Source organism: Ahaetulla prasina, chromosome 13 (assembly GCF_028640845.1).
Source record: "Ahaetulla prasina isolate Xishuangbanna chromosome 13, ASM2864084v1, whole genome shotgun sequence".
Taxonomy (NCBI): domain Eukaryota; kingdom Metazoa; phylum Chordata; class Lepidosauria; order Squamata; family Colubridae; genus Ahaetulla; species Ahaetulla prasina.
Window position 1 is genome coordinate 22,272,363 of NC_080551.1, and position 20,029 is coordinate 22,292,391.

Sequence of the window (20,029 nt, forward strand, 5' to 3'; positions counted from 1 at the left end):
AAGAATCCAGCATTTTAACATGCTAAACCCAGTTACAAAATTATAATTTCATAAATATTAATTCATGTTAAGAACAGCATAGAATCTTACGTTGCTTTCATGGAATATAAATTGGACAAGAAGCTTGATTGACTTCAGCCGCTTACACAGATATTAGCATTTACTACATAAAAAGAAAAAGCTCCAGTCTCCACATTAAACAACGTAATATGTCAGATATATCACTTAAAAAACAAAGACGTTCCTAATCCTAATAGTTATAGAAGCTTTTGAAAATAAGTGGTAGTGCTTGATGAGATCTGTTACTTGCTGGCTGTAATTTCCTTTGATCCGATAAATGTTTCTTAAATCATTGAGTAAATACTAAAATGGAGACATATAAGAGAACATATATCAAGCTTTGATAATTCATAGTGGTAAATCTGAACGTATTTTGATAGGATAAGCACAGAGATGCACTACATCTTGACGTGAAACAGTTGTATCCCTGTGATCCAGGAAGGATGACTAAGATAGTTTAGGAAAAGCAGCTCATACGTTGTAAATTCAATTTACGTACTTTACAGAGGCAATTGCAGCTGCCCTTCATAGAAATTGGTTGATCTAATCCCTTGCCTCAATATTTATTAAATGTGTTAAATTTATATCTCATCAAGCAATGTTATGTAATTTACAACAAGATTTAAAACCACCATATAAAACAAAACAAAATATTGACATTAAAATTAACAAAAATAGCAATGGACGATGGCAGTATGATGGGAGTTGTAGTCCATCTGGACAGACTTGGAGAAAATCTTTTTTCACACAAATGAGATAAAATTCCACTTGGGTTTTTTTCTGCTTGTCCGTTTAACAAAATTTCAGCAATTGGAGGGCTGGTGACAGACGCCACGGAGCGCAAGTCCGCCAGCATCCTAGAGCGCCCCTTCTATTCGTCTGCTCTTCCCCAAAACAAACGAAGAGGCCGCTTCCCATTGGTCAGCTCCCTACCTCTTAACCCCGCCCAAAGGCGTTGCTCGCGCGCGAGAGAAAGAGCAAGGGCGGGGCTTTACAGAAGAGCGACCAATCCGGGAGAGCGTCGGAGGCTAATTTTGAACAAGGGGCGGCGCCGTCGCGTTTCCTATTGGCGGAGTGGCGCGATGACGGGGGAGGGCGTGGCTTCGGGGGAGGGGACCCCTCTCCGCCAGAAGCGGCGATGGCGACGGGAGATGGAGGCGAGGAGGAGCCGCCGCGGGGAAAGGAAGCCGGGCCGCACCTCGGGCCCAGCGGCGACCTGGTGAGGCTGGGCAAGCGAACGGCGGGGGCGAGGCTCTTCCTGGCCGGCCTGGTGATTCTGGGGCAGCCCGAGGAGCTCGGCTGGATCAGGCCTTGAGTGGGTGGGTGGGTGGGGTCTGGATGGGTTGGGGGGGGTCCCTGAATTCGGCCCTTCATGCCTCTGAGGAAGCTCCACCCCCCCGCCACCCCCAAAAAACCCCCCAGCTCCTCCTTCTGGTCTTCCTATTGGAGGAGACGGTGGGGGGGTAGAGTGCTCCTGGCTGGGGAGGCTCCATTCACAAGGGCCAAGATGTCAAAGCGAAGAGGGAGATCCAGGCTTTCCCAGCCTGGCCCAGTAACTCTATACCCGACCCTAATCCCCCCACCCCGTCCCACCCCTCAAGACTGGATGGGTTCGGGGGGGGGGTCCCTGAGTTCGGCCCTTCATGCCTCTGAGGAAGCTCCACCCCCCCCCCCCGCCACTCCCAAAAAATCCCCCAGCTCCTCCTTCTGGTCTTCCTATTGGAGGAGACGGTGGAGGGGGGGGTAGAGTGGTCCTGGCTGGGGAGGCTCCATTCACAAGGGCCAAGATGTCAAAGCGAAGAGGGAGATCCAGGCTTTCCCAGCCTGGCCCAGTAGGGGAGAGTAAACGCTATACCCGACCCTAACCCCCCCACCCCATCCCACCCCTCAAGATTGGTGTTTTGATGGGGAGAGGCTTCCTAACTCTTTGGAAAGTGGGCAGGGTGGGGGACGGGGTTGGGGAGGGGTCAGTAGTGTTTTACTCTGCTTTTCAGTACTCTGCTAAACAAATAATTCCCTCAACACTGTCAAACTATTCACTAAGTCTGCACTACTATTAATCTTCTCCTCGTTCCCATCACCCATCAATTGAAACAATCAATCACTTATGACTGTATGACTGTGTTGCTGGTATCCTTACGATTTACATTGATACTGATTGGTTCCTGATTGCTTATTTGTACCCTATGACTATCATTAAGTGTTGAACCTTATGATTCTTGATGAACGCATCTTTTCTTTTATGTACACTGAGAGCATATGCACCAAAGACAAATTCCTTGTGTGTCCAGTCACACTTGGCCAATAAAGAATTCTATTCTGTTCTGTTCTATTTTACTCTACTCTACTCTACTATCTACCAAAGAGATGTGATTGGATTTAGCATGTGTTTGGATTTAGTATTTCTTTGGTCAATGTCCAATGCAACGGCTCTTTCAACTTCTCACTCCCCTCTTTCCCTTTTCAGGGGCAAATGGACAAACGAAGGTTATGCCGAGACCCCCCGGTAGAGAAAAGAGGTCCCTACATTATGCACAAACCGTCTTCTATTCAGGATAAGCTACGTAAGTAAAAGAACATACGGCTTTTCTCCACCTCCCCAGAAATGTGCTAGTTTATAGCTAGTCCTCAACGACTGTAATGGAGCCTGCCCATTTTAAGATCATAAGTCATGACGGCCATAACGTGGATCACCTATGTGACCATTAGGTGAACCAGTTGTTCACAATGGGCCTGTTGTACCCAGAACCAAAAGGTCGATTTGGGGCAAACAGGTGAGATGCTACAAACAGCTGTAAAAGTTGGATATTTTACAGAAGCCCAAAGAGTACAAGCCAGTTGCTGAATTTCTCTTCATGTTTTTTTGTTTTTTTGGGGGGGTTTTGCAGAAAAACATCGCGAGATGGCGAAGGCAATGCTGCGGAAAAAGGGGGTGCTTTCAGGAGCTGTCCGGCAACAGCCCAAAGTAGGAGGCGTGAGGTCAGAGTTCGTGTCCTTGTTGAATGGCGGTGATAATTCTGGTTTTTCAGGATCTGCCAGGGATGTATGGTATCCCGGCTTGACAGCCACGGATAGAAAGACATTACAGAGGGTGGTGAGCACGGCACAAAATATTGTGGGCTGTCCCCCAATACCACTAGACCAGTGGTTCGTTTCAACTTTTTTTACTACTGGATCTGTGGGCGTGGCTTGGTGGGCGTGGCCTGGTGGGCGTGGCAGGGGAAGGATACTGTAAAATCTCCATTCCCTCCCCAATCCCGGGGAAGGTTACTGCAAAATCCCGATTTCCTCCCGATCAGCTGGGACTCGGGAGGCAGAGAATAGATGGGAGGGCGGGGCCAGTCAGAATTTTTACTACCGGTTCCCCGAACTACTCAAAATTTTTGCTACCGGTTCTCCAGAACTGGTCAGAACCTGCTGAAACCCACCTCTGCACTAGACGAGATCACCAGGACCGGCTTCGGGAAGGAGATATTAGAAGCATACAAACAGCCGTACAAACAGGCTGAAGAACAGTTTTTATCCGTGCGTTGTCAGACTCCTGAACGCAAAATAACATCGTAACTATGTAATATGATGGATTGCAGGGCTGGCGCAACGTGTAACATGTTCACATTTCTTCTTTTACCAGGACGGTGAAATTCAACAAGGGCTACACTGCGCTCAGCCAGACCTCAGATGAAACTTTGGTGGCCCTTGATTCCGACAGGTGAGAGGCATGTAAGCACTGTGTGACTTTTTGGGTCTGAAAAACCAAGGTTTGAGAGTCCTGTCCCTCAATTGAGTTAGCTCTACGGAGGTGGTCCTCCACTGAACGACTGATCGTTTACGACCCAAGCGCCAGCTGTATGACAAAAGAAGGAAATAATTTTCTCTGATTGTGACTAGAAGAGGGGGAAAGTTGGTTAGCTCTCAGCTCCAAGAATAAATACTTCCCCTAAGCAGCCTCTCCCAAATGTTTTGTTTTTTTTAATTTGCATTTATATCCCGCCCTTCTCCGAAGACTCAGGGCGGCTTACACTATGTCAAGCAATAGTCTTCATCCATTTGTATATTATATACAAAGTCAACTTATTGTCCCCAACAATCTGGGTCCTCATTTTACCTACCTTGTAAAGAATGGAAGGCTGAGTCAACCTTGGGCCTGGTGGGACTTGAACTGGCAGTAATTGCAAGCAGCTGCTGTTAATAACAGACTACATTAGTCTGTTGAGCCACCAGAGGCCCCTTATGTTGAGTGAAAAATGCGGATCAATCGCAGGGCAGTTTCTTACAATCTTGTGGGAGACCCGTTGATTTTTGCAGATGGGTTGGCGACTGAAAATGGGGCTTGCTGTATCCTTTCAACTTGTCCTTCATTTTTTTCTCTTAGTGATGACCTGGAATCAAGATGTTCTTCCGGTTACTCCTCAGCCGAGGTAAGTCTGCTATTTTATAATTTTATAATTGAATTTTAAGCAATTCAATAATTGTTTCCTGGGTTAGCTCCCCTATGAGCTTCTTTAAGACAGGCAAGTGTTTGTGTTGTGACCCAGCCCCAATTGGTGATGACTAAACGGTTCTCAACAAACTTATTTTATTAAAACAGCTGAGAATTCATTCATTCTCAGCTTCGTCCAAAAGAAATTCTTCATAACCAGTCTGTAGGCCTTATCACCAACCTTTAATGTCTTTGGCAACCTGACAAAGGCTTTTCTTGGCAAACCCCCCACAAAGTTCAAGAGATGCTGACAAGAAGCAATGGAATCAACGTTGCTTTTCCACAAAGAACCCAGCAGCTCGTTGCTGTTCTTTTAAGCCTTATGGGAGTGGCCAATCATCTTCTGGCCTTACTCCCAAGTCGTCCTTTCTTCTTCAGCTGCTCTTGCCTTCTGGCAGCTCTTCGCATGCATGCACTAGGAATAGGCTCCTCCTGTTCCTCTGCCTCTCTGCTATTCACCTCTGGAGCCTCTGGGGTCCGGAGTAGATGGGCCAGGGCAATCGCTTCCAGATTGCCCTGGCCCATCTCTGCCTCCGATGGAGAGCCCTCATCTGGGCCTTCTCCTGACTCCAGGACTGGCCCATCGTCCTCCCCAGCCTCCTCACTGTCTGACTCCATTGCCAGGTCCGTGAGCTGCTGGCGAACCATAAGAGTTTGCTTGATCTATCTGCTCTTTCGTCTGTTGTAATCACACACAAACACTTATCCTTGCTGTGCACGTTTGGGCTCCCAACCTCAGGAGACTTTCGAGAAGGAAACTGGAGCTGCAGCAGGAAGGTACAAGTTAGGATTCAAATGCTAATCCCCATTTGTGGAATTTGGGGCTAAATTTAATCTTGCGCATGCATTTTTGTGTGTGTGAAATGGAGCCGCTAAAAGTTCTAGAGACAGCCTTGAATGTTGTTATTGTTTTATTTATATTCTGCCTTTATTATTTTTATAAATAACTGAAGGCAGAGAACACACGCACGACTCCTTCCTCCTGTCCTGTCCCCCCCCCTCCCACCCCAACAGTCCTGAGAGGTGGCTTGTGATGAGAGAAAAGGACCAGCCCAAAGACATCCAGTCGGCTTTCATTCCTAAGGCAGGACTAGAACTGTCCATCTCCTGGTGATCGGCCCATAGTCACCCGGCCAACTTTCATGCCTAAGGTGGGACTAGAACTGATCGTTTCCTGGTGATTGGCCCAAAGTGATCCAGCCAATTTTCAAGTCTAACGTGGGACTTGAACTCTGGCTCCTGGTGATCACCCGGCCAACTTTCATGCCTAAGGCAGGACTAGAACTCACCATCTCCTGGTGATTGGCCCAAAGTGATCCAGCCAACTTTCATGCCTAAGGCAGGACTAGAACTCACCGTCTCCTGGTGATTGGCCCAAAGTGATCCAGCCAACTTTCATGCCTAAGGTGGGACTAGAACTCTCTGGCTCCTGGTGATTGGCCCAAAATCACCCGCCAACTTTCATGTCCAAGACAGCACTAGAACTCACCATCTCCTAGTGATCGGCCCCAAATCACCCAGCAGACTTTCATGCCTTAAGCCAGGGGTCTCCAACTTTGGTCCCTTGAAGACTTGTGGACTTCAACTCCCAGAGTCCCTCAGCCAGCTTTGCTGGCTGAGGAACTCTGGGAGTTGAAGTCTTCAAGGGACCAAGGTTGGAGACCCCTGGCTTAAGCCACAGCTACAACTCAACAGCCTCCTGGTTTCTAGGCCAGCACCTTAACCACCTGACCTATTTCTGCCAGGTAGGTTTGCAATGGAAGTTACTATTCCGTATTTTCCCCCCCCCCCCCCCAGGTCAACCAGGATCTCAGTCGGCAATTGCTGCAGGACGGCTACCGCTTGGATGAGATCCCCGACGACGAGGATCTCGACCTGATCCCCCCAAAGCCCATTTCGTCCTCGCTCTGCTCCTGTTGCTTTGGCGACTCTGCCTCCTGCTCCATCCAATAGGAAGAAGCCTCGGAGGGCTGCACTAACACGGGTCAAGGATTCAGCACTTTGCTTTTCCCAGTTCCTCTCTTTGTTTTGGATCCCTGCTGAGCCCAGCCCTGAACTTTAGGTCAAATCAGCGGGACTGGTGTGTGTGTTGGTGTGTGTGCGGGGGCAACCCTAGAGATTCGGCCCCTGGAAGGGCAAGGCACTGCACTGTTGGCACCTTGCTCAGCGCTCCAAGCGTCTTCTGGATGGTGCAATCTAGAAGTGTATTAAGTGTTAAGTGTTCAGGAGGCTGGTGGGGTTTACCCCATGCAAAAGATAGGTTGGTTCTCTGGACAGGTTCGGCACTCCTGAGGGACTAATCAGGAGGCAAGGGTCACTCCCCATAAAAGGTGAACAGAAAACCTGTGTGTGTGTATGTGCGTGTAAAAGTGAACAATAGCAATTCCGATGACTAGGCTTACAATACATTGGGGTTGCGGAGGTCAATACACAGAAGGAAAATAAACCCTCAGTGCTGCATAGAGACAAGAAGGAAGAGATTTATTCCCAGGTTGCTTTTTCTGACGAGAGCGAAGTTCTTGAGATGTTTTCTGCAGGACCCCTTTAGAATGGGGAGCTTGTCTTGCACAAGGTGGGCAGAGCAGGTTGCGCCAAGTTTTCTTGAGGACGGGGGCCTTTTCTTTGTCTCCAGCCAGCCTGTCGACGGCTTTAGTTCTACAACCATTGGGTCGCTCCCTCCGTTCCCTTTAGGAAGGAAGTAAAAGGGAAGGAGCTCAAAAGTTCTAATATTCAGCCTTGAATTGATCTCCTGAAAGAGTCTCAAGGCAACCTAACCTTAGCAATAGCTTATCCTTCTGTTTGAAGGTTGACCCTTTCAGACCTATGGGCAGTTGGGCAACGAAGCTGCCAATCTTCTGGAAAACTACTAGCCTTAATGTGTGGAGAGATGGCTGACAATTCTTGAACAAATTGAACTATTTGGTAGATGGGATTTTGTGGCGGGGGTCGCGTTGGACCCATTTCCTTTTTGGGGGAGGTTAAAGGGAATAACAGGGAAGCTAAATGGGGAGGACAAGGTTGAATCTTTTTAGATACCTGGCCTCATCAGCTTTGCAGGTCATATACAGCTCTTAACGTTCTCAAGCTATCCGTTACTATTAATGTTCTCTAAACTTGGGGATCCTTTAAATGTACTTAAATGTCTTATCATCCCCCTGCTTAGAAACAGCCTGTGAAGACCACCAAGGGTCTTCTGCATTAAAATAACCCATGGAAAAGGACCCTTGCATGCTCTTGGCCCATTTCATCCCTGGACCTTGTAGGAAAGGATGAGTTTTAGGCAGCTTGCAGAGATTGTGAAAGGGTGTAACTTGTGTGGCAAGGAGTTCTGGGGGAAGAAGAGTCAAGATCTAGTCTTCCGAGATCATCAGCACTGACTGACCCAGAAACGGTCCGTCCCTGACCATTTAAAATCAGTTGTTCTGAAGTAGCATGTCTCAACCGACATGTCGGAGATGTTGGTGGGACAGCCGGGATATCCATCTCTAATGACAAGGTGTGGTGGGGATTTCTGGATGTTGGATAGGATGTTCTGGATCTTGGATGGGAGATGTTGTACTCTATGAGGGTGTAGTGGAGTTCATCAACATGAAATTGTCCATCTTCATTGGTTGGGGGGGACGGACTCAATGTCATCTCCCAAGTTTGATCGTAGAAGTTCTTCCACTGCGTTCTTGCAATTTGAGAAGGGTGTCCCAGTGTCGACATCCTAAACATCTCGCTCCTGGTTGCAGCCCCCCCCCCCAAAAAAAAAATATTAAGGCCATTTGTTCCTCATACGCACAACTTGCTCTTGAGGCTTACGTCTTGTGGCTGCCAAATCACAATGGAATTAACTTGCCATGGCCAGCTTGGCAATTCCACTTCATTATTTGAAATAATTTTTAAAATTATTTTAATTTCGGTCATTCATATTTCATTTGGTCCCTCCTTTTGCATCCTTCCTTTAAGGATTCTGTTCCATCATTGCTTCGATATATTAGTGTAACTCTTGCCCCACGGCAAGTTGGCTGCGGTGAATTGTCATAGACCCTTCTCAAAGTCAACATCTTTTGACACGGTCCAGGGTGAAACACAAAGATGCCACTGGAAATTACGCAGAGCTTCCTAACGTGGACTGCAAAAGCTGTGGGTGGCCAGTAGATGGCAGCCAAAACACAGCATTACATTACGGCTGCTTCTAGGCTGCCTTCTACTGGTTTATCTGGATTTTTTCAGTCCCAAATCTGATTTCTCCAGGCATTTTTAATCAAAACTATCCAGTTACTAGCAGGTACATTAGTTTGGGTTTTATTTTTTATTTTTTTCCACTGCTGGGAAACCTCAGCAGCAAATTGATTTTTTAAAAAAGTGACCTTGTATGTACAACTCTTTGCACAATTGGCTTGGTAGAGCTATAAAATCAGCATTTCCCAATCTTTTCCATCCATCCGTGCCGTATTACAATCGGTAGAAATTCAGACTTGGAAGTCTTAACCACCGAAGAGGTGGCAAATGCTAGGTTAGAGGAAGTTGTACTGATAGTGGCGAATATTATAGTATACTGGCAAAAATTGTACTAAGCTAAACCAATATCTTTGGTTTCTCTATTTTTTTCAAAAAAGCTACAGTTCCTTTCCATTTATTAGGAAAAAAAGGCTGATTTGTTGGCCAGATCGCCACAGATGCTTTTTGTCCAGGACAGAAACTACAATGTTCACAACGGAGCCCATGTTACTCATGCACTGTTCGTTCAATGAACTTTAATGACGAGCATCTTCATAGACACTCAGAATTTAAGGGTTAGATGGGACCTTAAAGATCATCTAGTCCAGGGTTCTCCAAACTTGGCAACTCTGGGACTTGTGAAGACTTCCAACTCCCAGAATTCAGCTAGCATTGAAATCTTGGAGTTGAAGTCCAGAAGTCTTACAAGTCACCAAGTTTAAAAATTCCTGATCTAATCCAAAGCCTATATATATAAGATATATATATATATATACATATATATACATTTATATACATATATGGTCTTTGGTTGTTCGGGTTTTCTCCCGTGTAAAATTGGAAGTGTCTTGGCGACGTTTCGACGAAGTCTCATTCGTCATCTTCAGGCTTCAGCTTGTATAATAATATATATTATAATATATATTATTATATAATATATATTATGTGTACAATGTCACACATTGCTCCCAGAAGCACGAAGCTGAAGCCTGAAGGTGCTGAATGAGACTTCGTCGAAATTTTGCAAGGAAAAAATTAAGATACTAGCAGGCATTGTACAAACACATCTTCACTGGGCTCTTTGCTGCAAAGCTGAGTGAACGGATGATTCTACAGGCATTTTTAGAACAGACACCCATTAAATCTGCCCAGTAGACTTTATTTTTAAAGCTGCCTTAAAGCACTAAAATGCATTACATGAAGTTGTTTTAAAAAAAAAAAAAAAAACCTGAATAGCACAGAAGACAATCTTACGGGATATTTAATATTATTGTATACTCGGTTCATTGTGTATCTTTTTTTGTGTGTGTACAGTTTAACCAAGGAAAGCGTCCAACAAATAAAATACCTTCTACGCTACAGACTTTGTCTCTTTGTTTATCCGAAACGGATGTTCTCATCTTGGTAACCATGCCAACAAGACCTTTAGATCAGCGTACTCATCCATAAACTGGGTTTGTATAGCATGCTATTTTTTTTTAAAAAAAAAACAGCAACCCAGGAACATAGCTTGTCACGCCTGGGTAAACAAAAGCACTTATTTTTTTCTTTATTTGATTTTTATTCCGCCTATTATTGTTTTTAATCCCTTCCTCCTCCTCCTATTTTCCCCACAACAACAACCACCCTGTGAAGTGGGTTGGGCTGAGAGCGAGTGGCCCAAAGTCACCCAGCCGGCTTTCATGCCTGCGGCAGGACTAGAACTCGCAGCCACCTGGTGCCTTAACCTCTAGGCCAGTGATGGCGAACCTTTTCGGCACCGAGTGCCCAAACTGGAATGCACGTGCGTGTGGGTGCATATGCGCGTGCCGGAGCACTGGAAACCGGATAAAGGCCTGAAAAATGGCCTGGTTTTTGGCTGTTTTCAGTCCGTTTTCCGGTGCTCCAGCACTTGCGAAGACTAGCTGGCCAGTGTGTACATGCCTGTTTTTGGGGGCCTGAAAACGGCCCCGAAAAAGGCCTGAAATCTGCCCTGAAAATGTCTCGGGAAAAGGCCTGAAAAACAGCCCTGAAAAAGGCCTGAAAATAGCTCAGAAAAAAGCCTGAAAAACGGCTCGGAAAAAGGCCTGAAAATGGCTTGGAAAAAGGCCTGAAAAACGACCCTGTAAATGGCCTGAAAAACGGCCCCGAAAAAGGCCTGAAATCTGCCCTGAAAATGTCTCGGAAAAAAGGCCTGAAAAACAGCCCTGAAAAATGGCTCAGAAAATGTCTCTGGAAAAGGCCTGAAAAACAGCCCCCAAAACAGCCTGAAAATAGCTCAGAAAAAGGCCTGAAAAACGGCCCCGAAAAAGGCATGAAAACAGCTCGGAAAAAAGGCCTGAAAAACGGCCCCAAAAAGGCATGAAAACGGTTCAGAAAAAGGCCTGAAAACAGCTTGGGAAAAGCCCTGAAAAACAGCCTATTTTTTGGCTGTTTTCAGGCCGTTTTCCGGTGCTCCGCCACCTGCGAAGACTGGCTGGCCGGTGCGTGTATGCCTGTTTTTTGGCTGTTTTCTGGCCGTTCTTTGGGGCCAAAAACCAGCTTGAAAACAGCCCCAAAAAATGGCCGGAAAAAGACCGGAAACCTGAAGAGAGGCTGGCGATGACGTGTGTGCCCATCGAGAGGGCTCTGCATGCGATCTCTGGCACACGGGTCATAGGTTCGCCATCGCTGCTCTAGGCCAAACATCATGGGTTAAGGCGACGACTGGATTGGCACAATATTCAAGGCTCATTAAGATAAATAGCGCGTGGATCAAAAGGTCTACAGTTGTCAGGGTGCAGCCAGGGCCGGGGTCAGTGTGTGTATGTGTGTGTGTGTGTGTGTGTGAAAGAGGATAACACAGGGTCAACGTCTTGTCCAGTGAAAACATTTTGGGTTGTCCCAAAGGGGCTTTTATCAAGAGGCAACTGGACTTTCTGGTTTTTCTTAGAAGACGTTTTGCTTCTCACCCAAGGAGCTTCTTCAGCTCTGACTGAATGGTGAGGAATGGAGGGATTTATCTTCCTTGCAGACAGCTGGTCCTTTGCACCCTTGTAGAGAGTCGTTGAGGCCACCTGGAGGTTTGCCCTAAGGCAACCCTTCCATTCCCCACCATCCGGTCAGAGCTGAAGAAGCTTCTTGGATGAGAAGCAAAATGTCGTTAAGATAAAACATGGAATTATAAATCCTTCCATTCCCCACCATCCGGTCAGAGCTGAAGAAGCTTCTTGGATGAGAAGCGAAACGTCTTCAAAAGAAAAACCAGAAAGTCCAATTGTCTCTTGAGGGGAAAAAAAAGCACCTTTGAGACAACCATGACCTTGGATGACTTGAGAATCTCCATAGACATTTCAGGTCGTCCTTGGCTTAAAGACCGCAATTGGGATCCGAATTAGTGCAGTCATTAGGCAAGCCATCACATGACCGGGCCAATTTTTGGCCACTGTCGTTAACCAAATTAAATCATCATCGATGACTGTGTGACCCTCTTCCACCACCTCATTCATCTGCCAACCTCAACAATTTGGGAGGTTCCTGGGAGTTGAGGTCCATCCATCTTGGAAGTTGCCAGTTGGAAAAACACCGTTTGAGTCTTAAGTTACAGAGACCATCCACCAGTGGTGAAATTCAATTTTTTTTACTACCGGTTCTGTGGGCATGGCATGGCATGGCTTGGTGGGCGTGGTATGGCATGGCTTGGTGGGCGTGGCAGGGGAAGGATACTGCAAAATCTCCATTCCCTCCCTACTTTGGGGCCAGCCAGAGGTGGTATTTGCTGGTTTTCCGAACTACTCAAAATTTCTGCTACCGGTTCTTTGAACTGCTCAAAATTTCTGCTACCGGTTCTGCAGAACCTGCTGGATTTCACCCGTCGCCCACCCTACTAAAGGAAGCATGACACAGGAGAAGCATCTATGGAGAGACATCGTGTTCTTTTGGCAAGTCAGAATTAACAAAAGCATTGGCTGCCCACAGCCTCCGTGTGCCGCCTCCACTTAAGGGGCAGCAAGGCTACCAAAGCATTTCCAATCCTACATGCTTGGGCCAATGGAGCGTTGGCCAAAAGCCAACCCAAGAGAGAAGACTGTTAATATTCCTGGGTAGCCTGAACCTCGGTCCTTGAAGGATGAAACAAACTGGAGAGATGGAGACCAAGGGCAGCTGCTACTGATCTTGAGTTACTCTTAAGGAGGAAAATTGCTCGGTGTCCCTTATTACAAGAGGCAGCAAGCCCGGAAGAGGACCATCCCTTCGGGGGAATTAAAATGCAAAGAGAGGCTCTCGTTGGCAGAGATGAACAACACAGTGCCGGGACGTAGGATCATTTCAGATGCAGCTGCCGTGGAAGTGCCGACAGCCGATCCCTGGACCGTGAGCAAGATGCTTGCCGAGTCGATGGCCGAAATGAGGTACAGCTTAATGGCAGAAGGGATCTGTAAGAAAAAAGCAGAGGTGTTGCTCGACGCGGGAATTAAGAAAAAAGAAAAGTCCCCCTGCATTGGTGGAAAAGGAAGCAACTGAAACGAACAGGAAGCAACTGAAACGAACAGGAAGCAACTGAAACGAACAGGAAGCAACTGAAACGAACAGGAAGCAACTGAAGCTTGAACTGGAAGCAACAAGCTGTAACGGGAAGCAAGTGAAAAAGAAACAGGAAGCAACTGAACCTGGAACAGGAAGTTACTGAAGCTTGAACAGGAAGCAACAGGCTGTAACAGGAAGTAAGTGAAATTGAAACAGGAAGCAACTGAACCTGGAACAGGAAGTTACTAAAGCTTGAATAGGAAGCAACTGAGGTTGTAACAGGAAGCAAGTGAAATTGAAATAGGAAGCAACTGAACCTGGAACAGGAAGCTGCTGAAACTTGAACAGGAAGCAACTGCAGCTGTAACAGGAAGTAAGTGAAATTGAAACAGGAAGCAACTGAACCTGGAACAGGAAGTTACTAAAGCTTGAATAGGAAGCAACTGAGGTTGTAACAGGAAGCAAGTAAAATTGAAACAGGAAGCAACTGAACCTGGAACAGGAAGCTGCTGAAACTTGAACAGGAAGCAACTGCAGCTGTAACAGGAAGTAAGTGAAATTGAAACAGGAAGCAACTGAACCTGGAACAGGAAGTTACTGAAGCTTGAACAGGAAGCAACTGAGGCTGTAACAGGAAGCAAGTGAAATTGAAACAGGAAGCAACTGAACCTGGAAAAGGAAACTACTGAAGCTTGAACAGGAAGCAACTGAAGCTGTAACAGGAAGCAGGTGAAACTGAAACAGGAAGCAACTGAAGCTGGAAGAGGAAGCAACTGAAACTACGACAGAAACAAGGAAAACAAGCAGAAAGTAGCTGAAACTGGAACAGGAAGCTACTGAAGCTGTAACGGACCAAAACCAGAATTCCTCCTACACTTGCTAGCATCCCAAATAGGACAAAGGAGCTGAATTCCAGAAGAAAATGAACTGAAGGCACAGATTTATATCTCCCCACCCCACCCCAAAATTAGAATCACAACTCTTTCTTCATTCTCCCCCCAAAATTTTTTGGGATGCTACCAGTGATCATCCTTTTCTGCTCAGAGAAACTGGTCTACCCGTTATGTTAACCTCTTAGCCGGGTGATTTCTGGGTTAGCATCACATTTATGAAGCCACGGTTTACTTAATCATGAAACACAACTGGCCAAGTTCTCGTATTGTCTTATGTCCTAAAACCTGGATTACAATATGGCAACGGATGAAGCAAAAGCTGAATAAACTCGGTTATGTCTTAGCAGCAAGCAGGAACGCAGCCAAAGAGAGGGAGAAATTCTCTTACGACCCAAATGGAGCCTGCCAGTTACATTTGTAAATTGTCTTGGTGGGTCAGTCATCATGCGATTTCAGGAGAGTGGGAATCCTTACCTCTATCCTCATGACAGCAAAATCTGGAATGGGAGGGTCGTACAGGAAGACGCAAGGATCCAGGCGGCTTTGAATAGGGGCCAGCAACTTTGAGCTGGCAGGAGCTGGGGTGTAGTTCAACATTTCGCACAGGGTCAGAACGTCGATGTACTTGGGCGTCAGACCAGCGCGCACCGTGTTGTCGGAACAAGCCATACATTCGATGCAGTCTGGCAGAATAAGGACAGACACTCATTAGGTAGTGGTGCTCAAATCTGACACCGAGTCAGAAGTCACATTATGGCTGAAGTCACCTTGGCAACATTTAAGATGTGTGGACTTCAGCTTCCAGAATTCCCCAGCCAGCCATGTTGGCTGGGGAATTCTGGGAGTTGAAGTCCACACATCTTAAAAGTGACCAAGGTTGAATTCCGCGGGTTGAAGTCCGTGCATCTTAAAGTCACCAAAGTGATCGAATTCCCAAGAATTCTGGGAATTGAAATCCACACATCTTAAAGCGGCCGAAGTTGAGGAATGCTGGCTTAGATAATGTGGGAACTCAACCCTGGCTCCAGGAGTGAAATCTACTTACCTTCCTTACTGGTTCAGAAGTGCATGGCATGAGTGCATCACATGCGCGCACACACCCTGCGCATGCACAGAGGGTACAAAACACATTACTTCGCACCGCGATTGCTACCGGTTCTCCAAACCACCCGCCAAGATCACTACCGGATCGGACGATCCGGTCTGAACCAGGAGCATTTCACCCCTGCTTGGTTAAGAGTGATCCAAAATGCCAACTCTTTCCCACCCCATTCCACGCAGGTACTTGTGAAGAAACTCACCTCCGTAGAGGTAGGCATGAGGTTCATTTGCTCCCAGGAACATACATTGGCCAGGCTGCAGCTTCATCTGGTTCAAGAAGTAGATAACAAAGCAACCGATATCGCCTGGGTACTGAGAGTGTAGCTTGAGAAGGAGTTCTCCACAACTGGCTGTAATATCTTTTCCTGCAGCCGCTGGAGTATAAGACACAGGAAAGGGAATTGAGCAAGGGCTAGTCCAAGGTAGGCTTTTAGAATAGAATAGAATAGAATTTTTATTGGCCAAGTGTGATTGGACACACAAGGAATTGGTCTTGGTGCATATGCTCTCAGTGTCCATAAAAGAAAAGATACCTTCATCAAGGTACAACATTTACAACACAATTGATGGTCAATATATCAATATAAATCATAAGGATTGCCAGCAACAAGTTATAGTCATACAGTCATAAGTGGAAAGAGATTGGTGATGGGAACTATGAAACGATTAATAGTAGTGCAGATTCAGTAAATAGTCTGACAGTGTTGAGGGAATTATTTGTTTAGCAGAGTGATGGCCTTCGGGAAAAAACTGTTCTTGTGTCTAGTTGTTCTGGTGTGCAGTGCTCTATAGCGTCGTTTTGAGGGTAGGAGTTGAAACAGTTTATGTCCAGGATGCGAGGGATCTGCAAATATTCTCACGGCCCTCTTCTTGATTCGTGCAGTATACAGGTCCTCAATGGAAGGCAGGTTGGTAGCAATTATTTTTTCTGCAGTTCTAATTATTCTCTGAAGTCTGTGTTTTTCTTGTTGGGTTGCAGAACCGAACCAGACAGTTATAGAGGTGCAAGTGACAGACTCAATAATTCCTCTGTAGAATTGGATCAGCAGCTCCTTGGGCAGTTTGAGCTTACTGAGTTGGCGCAGAAAGAACATTCTTTGTTGTCCTTTTTTAATGATGTTTTTGATGTTAGCTGTCCATTTGAGATCTTGCGATATGATAGAACCCATCAACACCTTCACCCTGATACATGTCAAGTGTCTTCAGATTAGCCTTACAGAAGAGTCCCCAAAAGTGATCCTACAGAATAGCGAAGAATCTCCAGTCTCCTGTGGAAACAGGATGATGGGGATCTTGCTGAGGTTCACCAAAGCTCAAGTCCAGGGGAAGAGGGATCTTGAAGGACTTCAACCATAAAGGCTCCTTAAAGAAATCCATACCTTGGAAGGGAGCTCTCAATGGTGTACTCATTCTTTCCATAATCCCCAAGGTCAATTTTACATTCCTTCATAAAACCAAATGTCAATTCGCGAAGCATTCCTGACCTGCTCTCGACTTGCCATAGGTAGGGGGATGGGGAGTCGAGCCTAAAGATGCATCGAGGAACTTGCATTTCAGTTAAAACAAAGCACATTCCAGCCAGCGACGAAAAGGTCATCTCCACGCAGACCCACAGTGGCCGGAGGGAGTGACTTCTACAACCCGCAAAATTGCTTCGTTGGGGAATGTGACTGATGACACACCTTGGGGGGTGGGGAGAAAGAGGGTCATAGCCAAGGCACGAATTAAGTTGAGGTCAGAGTTGGCTTCGCTTGGATCGGGCCGATATGAAGCTTCCTAATAAATAACTGGATTTCTTTTGAAGTTTGGCGTGAGGCTCATGATTTAATTAGGGCATCGGTCAGAACTCTGACACCAAACTTGGAACCACTGAAACGCCCAGAGGTGACTACATAACCCAGCTTTCTTTAGCTTAGGATTCAGGTCAGATTGACCAGAGCTATCAAGAATGGTGACTTCAGGAACACGGATCCAGGTTGCAACTCTATATTAACTTCTCCTGATCCTCCTACACCAGGGGTCTCCAACCTTGGCAACTTTAAGACTTCTGGACTTCAACTCCCAGAGCTTTGCTGGCTGAGGAACTCTGGAAGTTGAAGTCCACAAATCTTAAAAGTTGCCAAGGTAGGAGACCTCTGTCCTACACACGACTAACCTTCCTGGGAAATCCGCTTGACCAGCTGATTGAGGTGATCAACAAAGACTTTCTTCTCGCTCTTCATCATCCTGGTGAAGCAGACCCTAAGGGCAGCTGACACGCCACGGGGGTCATCTCTCCCACTTCGCTCCAGTTGTTCCGCTGCTACGTTCCCGATCAGAGCTCGAAATTCAGGGACATCTGTGGAAAGGCCAGAGAGATAGTGGGAGTCCACCACACGCATGGCAAACGGGTGGCTGATCTTCCATTTAGTCTCTTGGATTATACAGAAGACAAGAGATGACCTTAGTGGAGATAGCCAATCTCCACCATCATCATCATCTTCTTTTAATAATCCTTGCAGAGTGGAGTCTGGGCAACTGATTGGAGCTGAGTGTTTACTGGCCGAATGCCTTTCCTGTCGCCAATGCAGGGTTTTGTTCAGCAGATATATTCTCACAGTGCCCAGAGAGAGAGAAATATCTGCCTCGACTAGGATCGACTCACAGCCTCCCGATTGTGAGGCGAGAGCTCCACCGCTAGGCTATTGTACCACGTAGCCAATCTCCATCAAAGTAGTTTTAGCCTTCCTGTGGAATGGACCTCATGATGTAGTCCACCTACCGAGGTTGACTCCAATTTTGGGGAAAACAAATCCCTTTCGAGAGATGGTGACTCTTAAGTTCTAAGAGTTCACCACTTATTCGTGTCTGGAATTCACAGCTTTTCTTCACTGAAACGTGAATATCTCTAGGATAGGCGTGAGATTATATTGCTCTACTATTACTTTAACTCCCCCCAAAAAAGTCATTAACTAATCACCCAGAGGGGTACCCAATGCAACGTTTCCCCAACGCAACGTTTTCCCAACGTTTCCCCAATGCTATGTTTTCCCAACGTTTCTCCAATGCAACGTTTTCCCAACGTTTCCCCAATGCAACTTTCTAAGTAAGAAACCTGTCCAAAACTCCAGGATTTACTTAACCAGATTATTTATCTTTCTAGGATTTGTGTCCAATGATCTTTTTTCCTCTTTCCCATCGCATACTTACGCTGGAGGAAACCTACAATCTCTTCCACGGGCCGGAAACCGCACAAGCCTTCAAAGGGGGTTAGGGCAATGGCCATCTCAGGCTTGTGATTGGTGTCTGGATAGTGTTCCGGATACTGAGCGTGAAGTTTCTCTGCCAGTTCCTAGGAGAGGAGAAACGAGGGCCCAAGTCAGCTTTGACCACGGAACATGACATGACACCTGCTCATTTTCTGATCGATGGATCGCAGAATCTGGGAGGGACCTCAGATGCGCAGACAGGTGGACTAGTGAAGGGCAGCAACCCAATCCCAAAAGATCAGAAATGACCCAGAAGTAATAAAATTTGGAGATGGATCCAAAAAGGTTCCTTCTGTTATAAGCAGCTGAGTTGGAACCCCAAAGAGATGGAAGTCAAATGAGCAGATGATGATCTATCCCTTGTATAAGGTTGATTGTAGGATCCAGCTATTAATGCTACCAAACCCAGCAAAAACCGTCTAATTTGACCCAAGAGAAATTGCAATTGGGAAATGGCAGAATATTCCCACGCATATCCAAGGAAAACCCCTTACCTTGGTAGGGTGGGCCTGAATGGACAAAGCTGTATTGACCGACAGCACTTTGAAGAGGAAAGGCAGCTGGCCTTGAAAGCTGTCCTTCACCTTTGACCCCAGGCAGGCGGGGTTATCCGCAATCCATTGGCTTAAAGTCTTTTGGGGTATGCGGTTATCCAGAATGACTGCATCGCCTTTGGGGTGAGCACCCATCCAGAGCTGGAAAGGAAGAGAAAAGAGGCATTGGGGATCCTAGAGCGTCTTGGGGTTATGCCAGTGGTGGGATTCAGGCAATTCGCACCACTTCAGGAGAACTGGTTGTTAGCTGTCTGAGAAGTTTGACAAACTGTTTGTTGGAAGAAATCATTAGAGCAGAGAACCAGTTGTTAAATGATTTGAATCCCACCACTGCTACAATCCTACCTCCTCTTCCTTCCTTCTTCTCAAATCCCAGCCCTTTCTAGCACTATTGATATTACGTTGTGCTTCAAGGTATTGGTTACCATCTTTAAAGCGCTCCATGGCTTAGGACCGGGCTACTTACGGGACCGCCTACTGCCAGCCTCTATCTCCCAGCGTCCGGTGCGTTCCCACAGAGAGGGACTCCTCAGGGTGCCGTCAGCCAAACAATGTCGACTGGCGGCCCCCAGGGGGAGGGCCTTCTCTGTGGGGGCTCCTACCCTGTGGAACGAGCTTCCCCTCGGGCTTCGACAACTACCTGACCTTAGGACCTTTCGCCGCGAACTTAAAACCTATTTATTTCATATGGCTGGCCTGGCCTGATTCTTAAATTTTTAAATTTTAATTGTGGGTTTTAAATTGTTGTAATTTGTATGGGGTGTAATGTTATTTTAAATTTTTGGCATATTTGAATCAGTTTTTTAAGGGATGTTTTAATTATGGTGTATATTTCTGTTTTGTATTTTACTTGCCTGTTCACCGCCCTGAGTCCTTCGGGAGAAGGGTGGTATACAAATTAAAACATTATTATTATTATTATTATTATTATTATTATTATTATTATTATTATTATTATTATTATTATTATTATTATTATTATTATTATTATTACCTAGTTGG

At 46.2% G+C, this 20,029-nt stretch overlaps 2 protein-coding genes across 3 annotated transcripts; one reads left to right on the plus strand and one right to left on the minus strand.

Annotated features, from left to right (window-relative positions):
- Nucleotides 1-1,165: 1,165 nt before the first annotated feature.
- Nucleotides 1,166-10,105, plus strand: FAM219B (family with sequence similarity 219 member B). Its single transcript, XM_058156310.1, has 6 exons — nucleotides 1,166-1,279; nucleotides 2,528-2,624; nucleotides 2,949-3,039; nucleotides 3,692-3,769; nucleotides 4,433-4,478; nucleotides 6,338-10,105. The coding sequence occupies exons 1-6, from the start codon at nucleotides 1,199-1,201 to the stop codon at nucleotides 6,491-6,493; spliced, it is 549 nt and encodes a 182-aa protein (XP_058012293.1). The 5' UTR covers nucleotides 1,166-1,198; the 3' UTR covers nucleotides 6,494-10,105.
- Nucleotides 9,962-19,196, minus strand: MPI (mannose phosphate isomerase). Of its 2 annotated transcripts, XM_058156308.1 has the most exons (6): nucleotides 18,968-19,196; nucleotides 18,415-18,556; nucleotides 17,381-17,563; nucleotides 15,426-15,599; nucleotides 14,599-14,807; nucleotides 9,962-13,140 (listed from the first exon to the last, which is right to left on the minus strand). In XM_058156308.1, the coding sequence occupies exons 1-6, from the start codon at nucleotides 19,160-19,162 to the stop codon at nucleotides 12,922-12,924; spliced, it is 1,122 nt and encodes a 373-aa protein (XP_058012291.1). In that variant the 5' UTR covers nucleotides 19,163-19,196; the 3' UTR covers nucleotides 9,962-12,921. The 2 variants fall into 2 exon arrangements, with proteins under 2 accessions (XP_058012291.1, XP_058012292.1); XM_058156309.1 differs by lacking the exon at nucleotides 17,381-17,563.
- Between the last annotated feature and the right edge of the window lie 833 nt (nucleotides 19,197-20,029).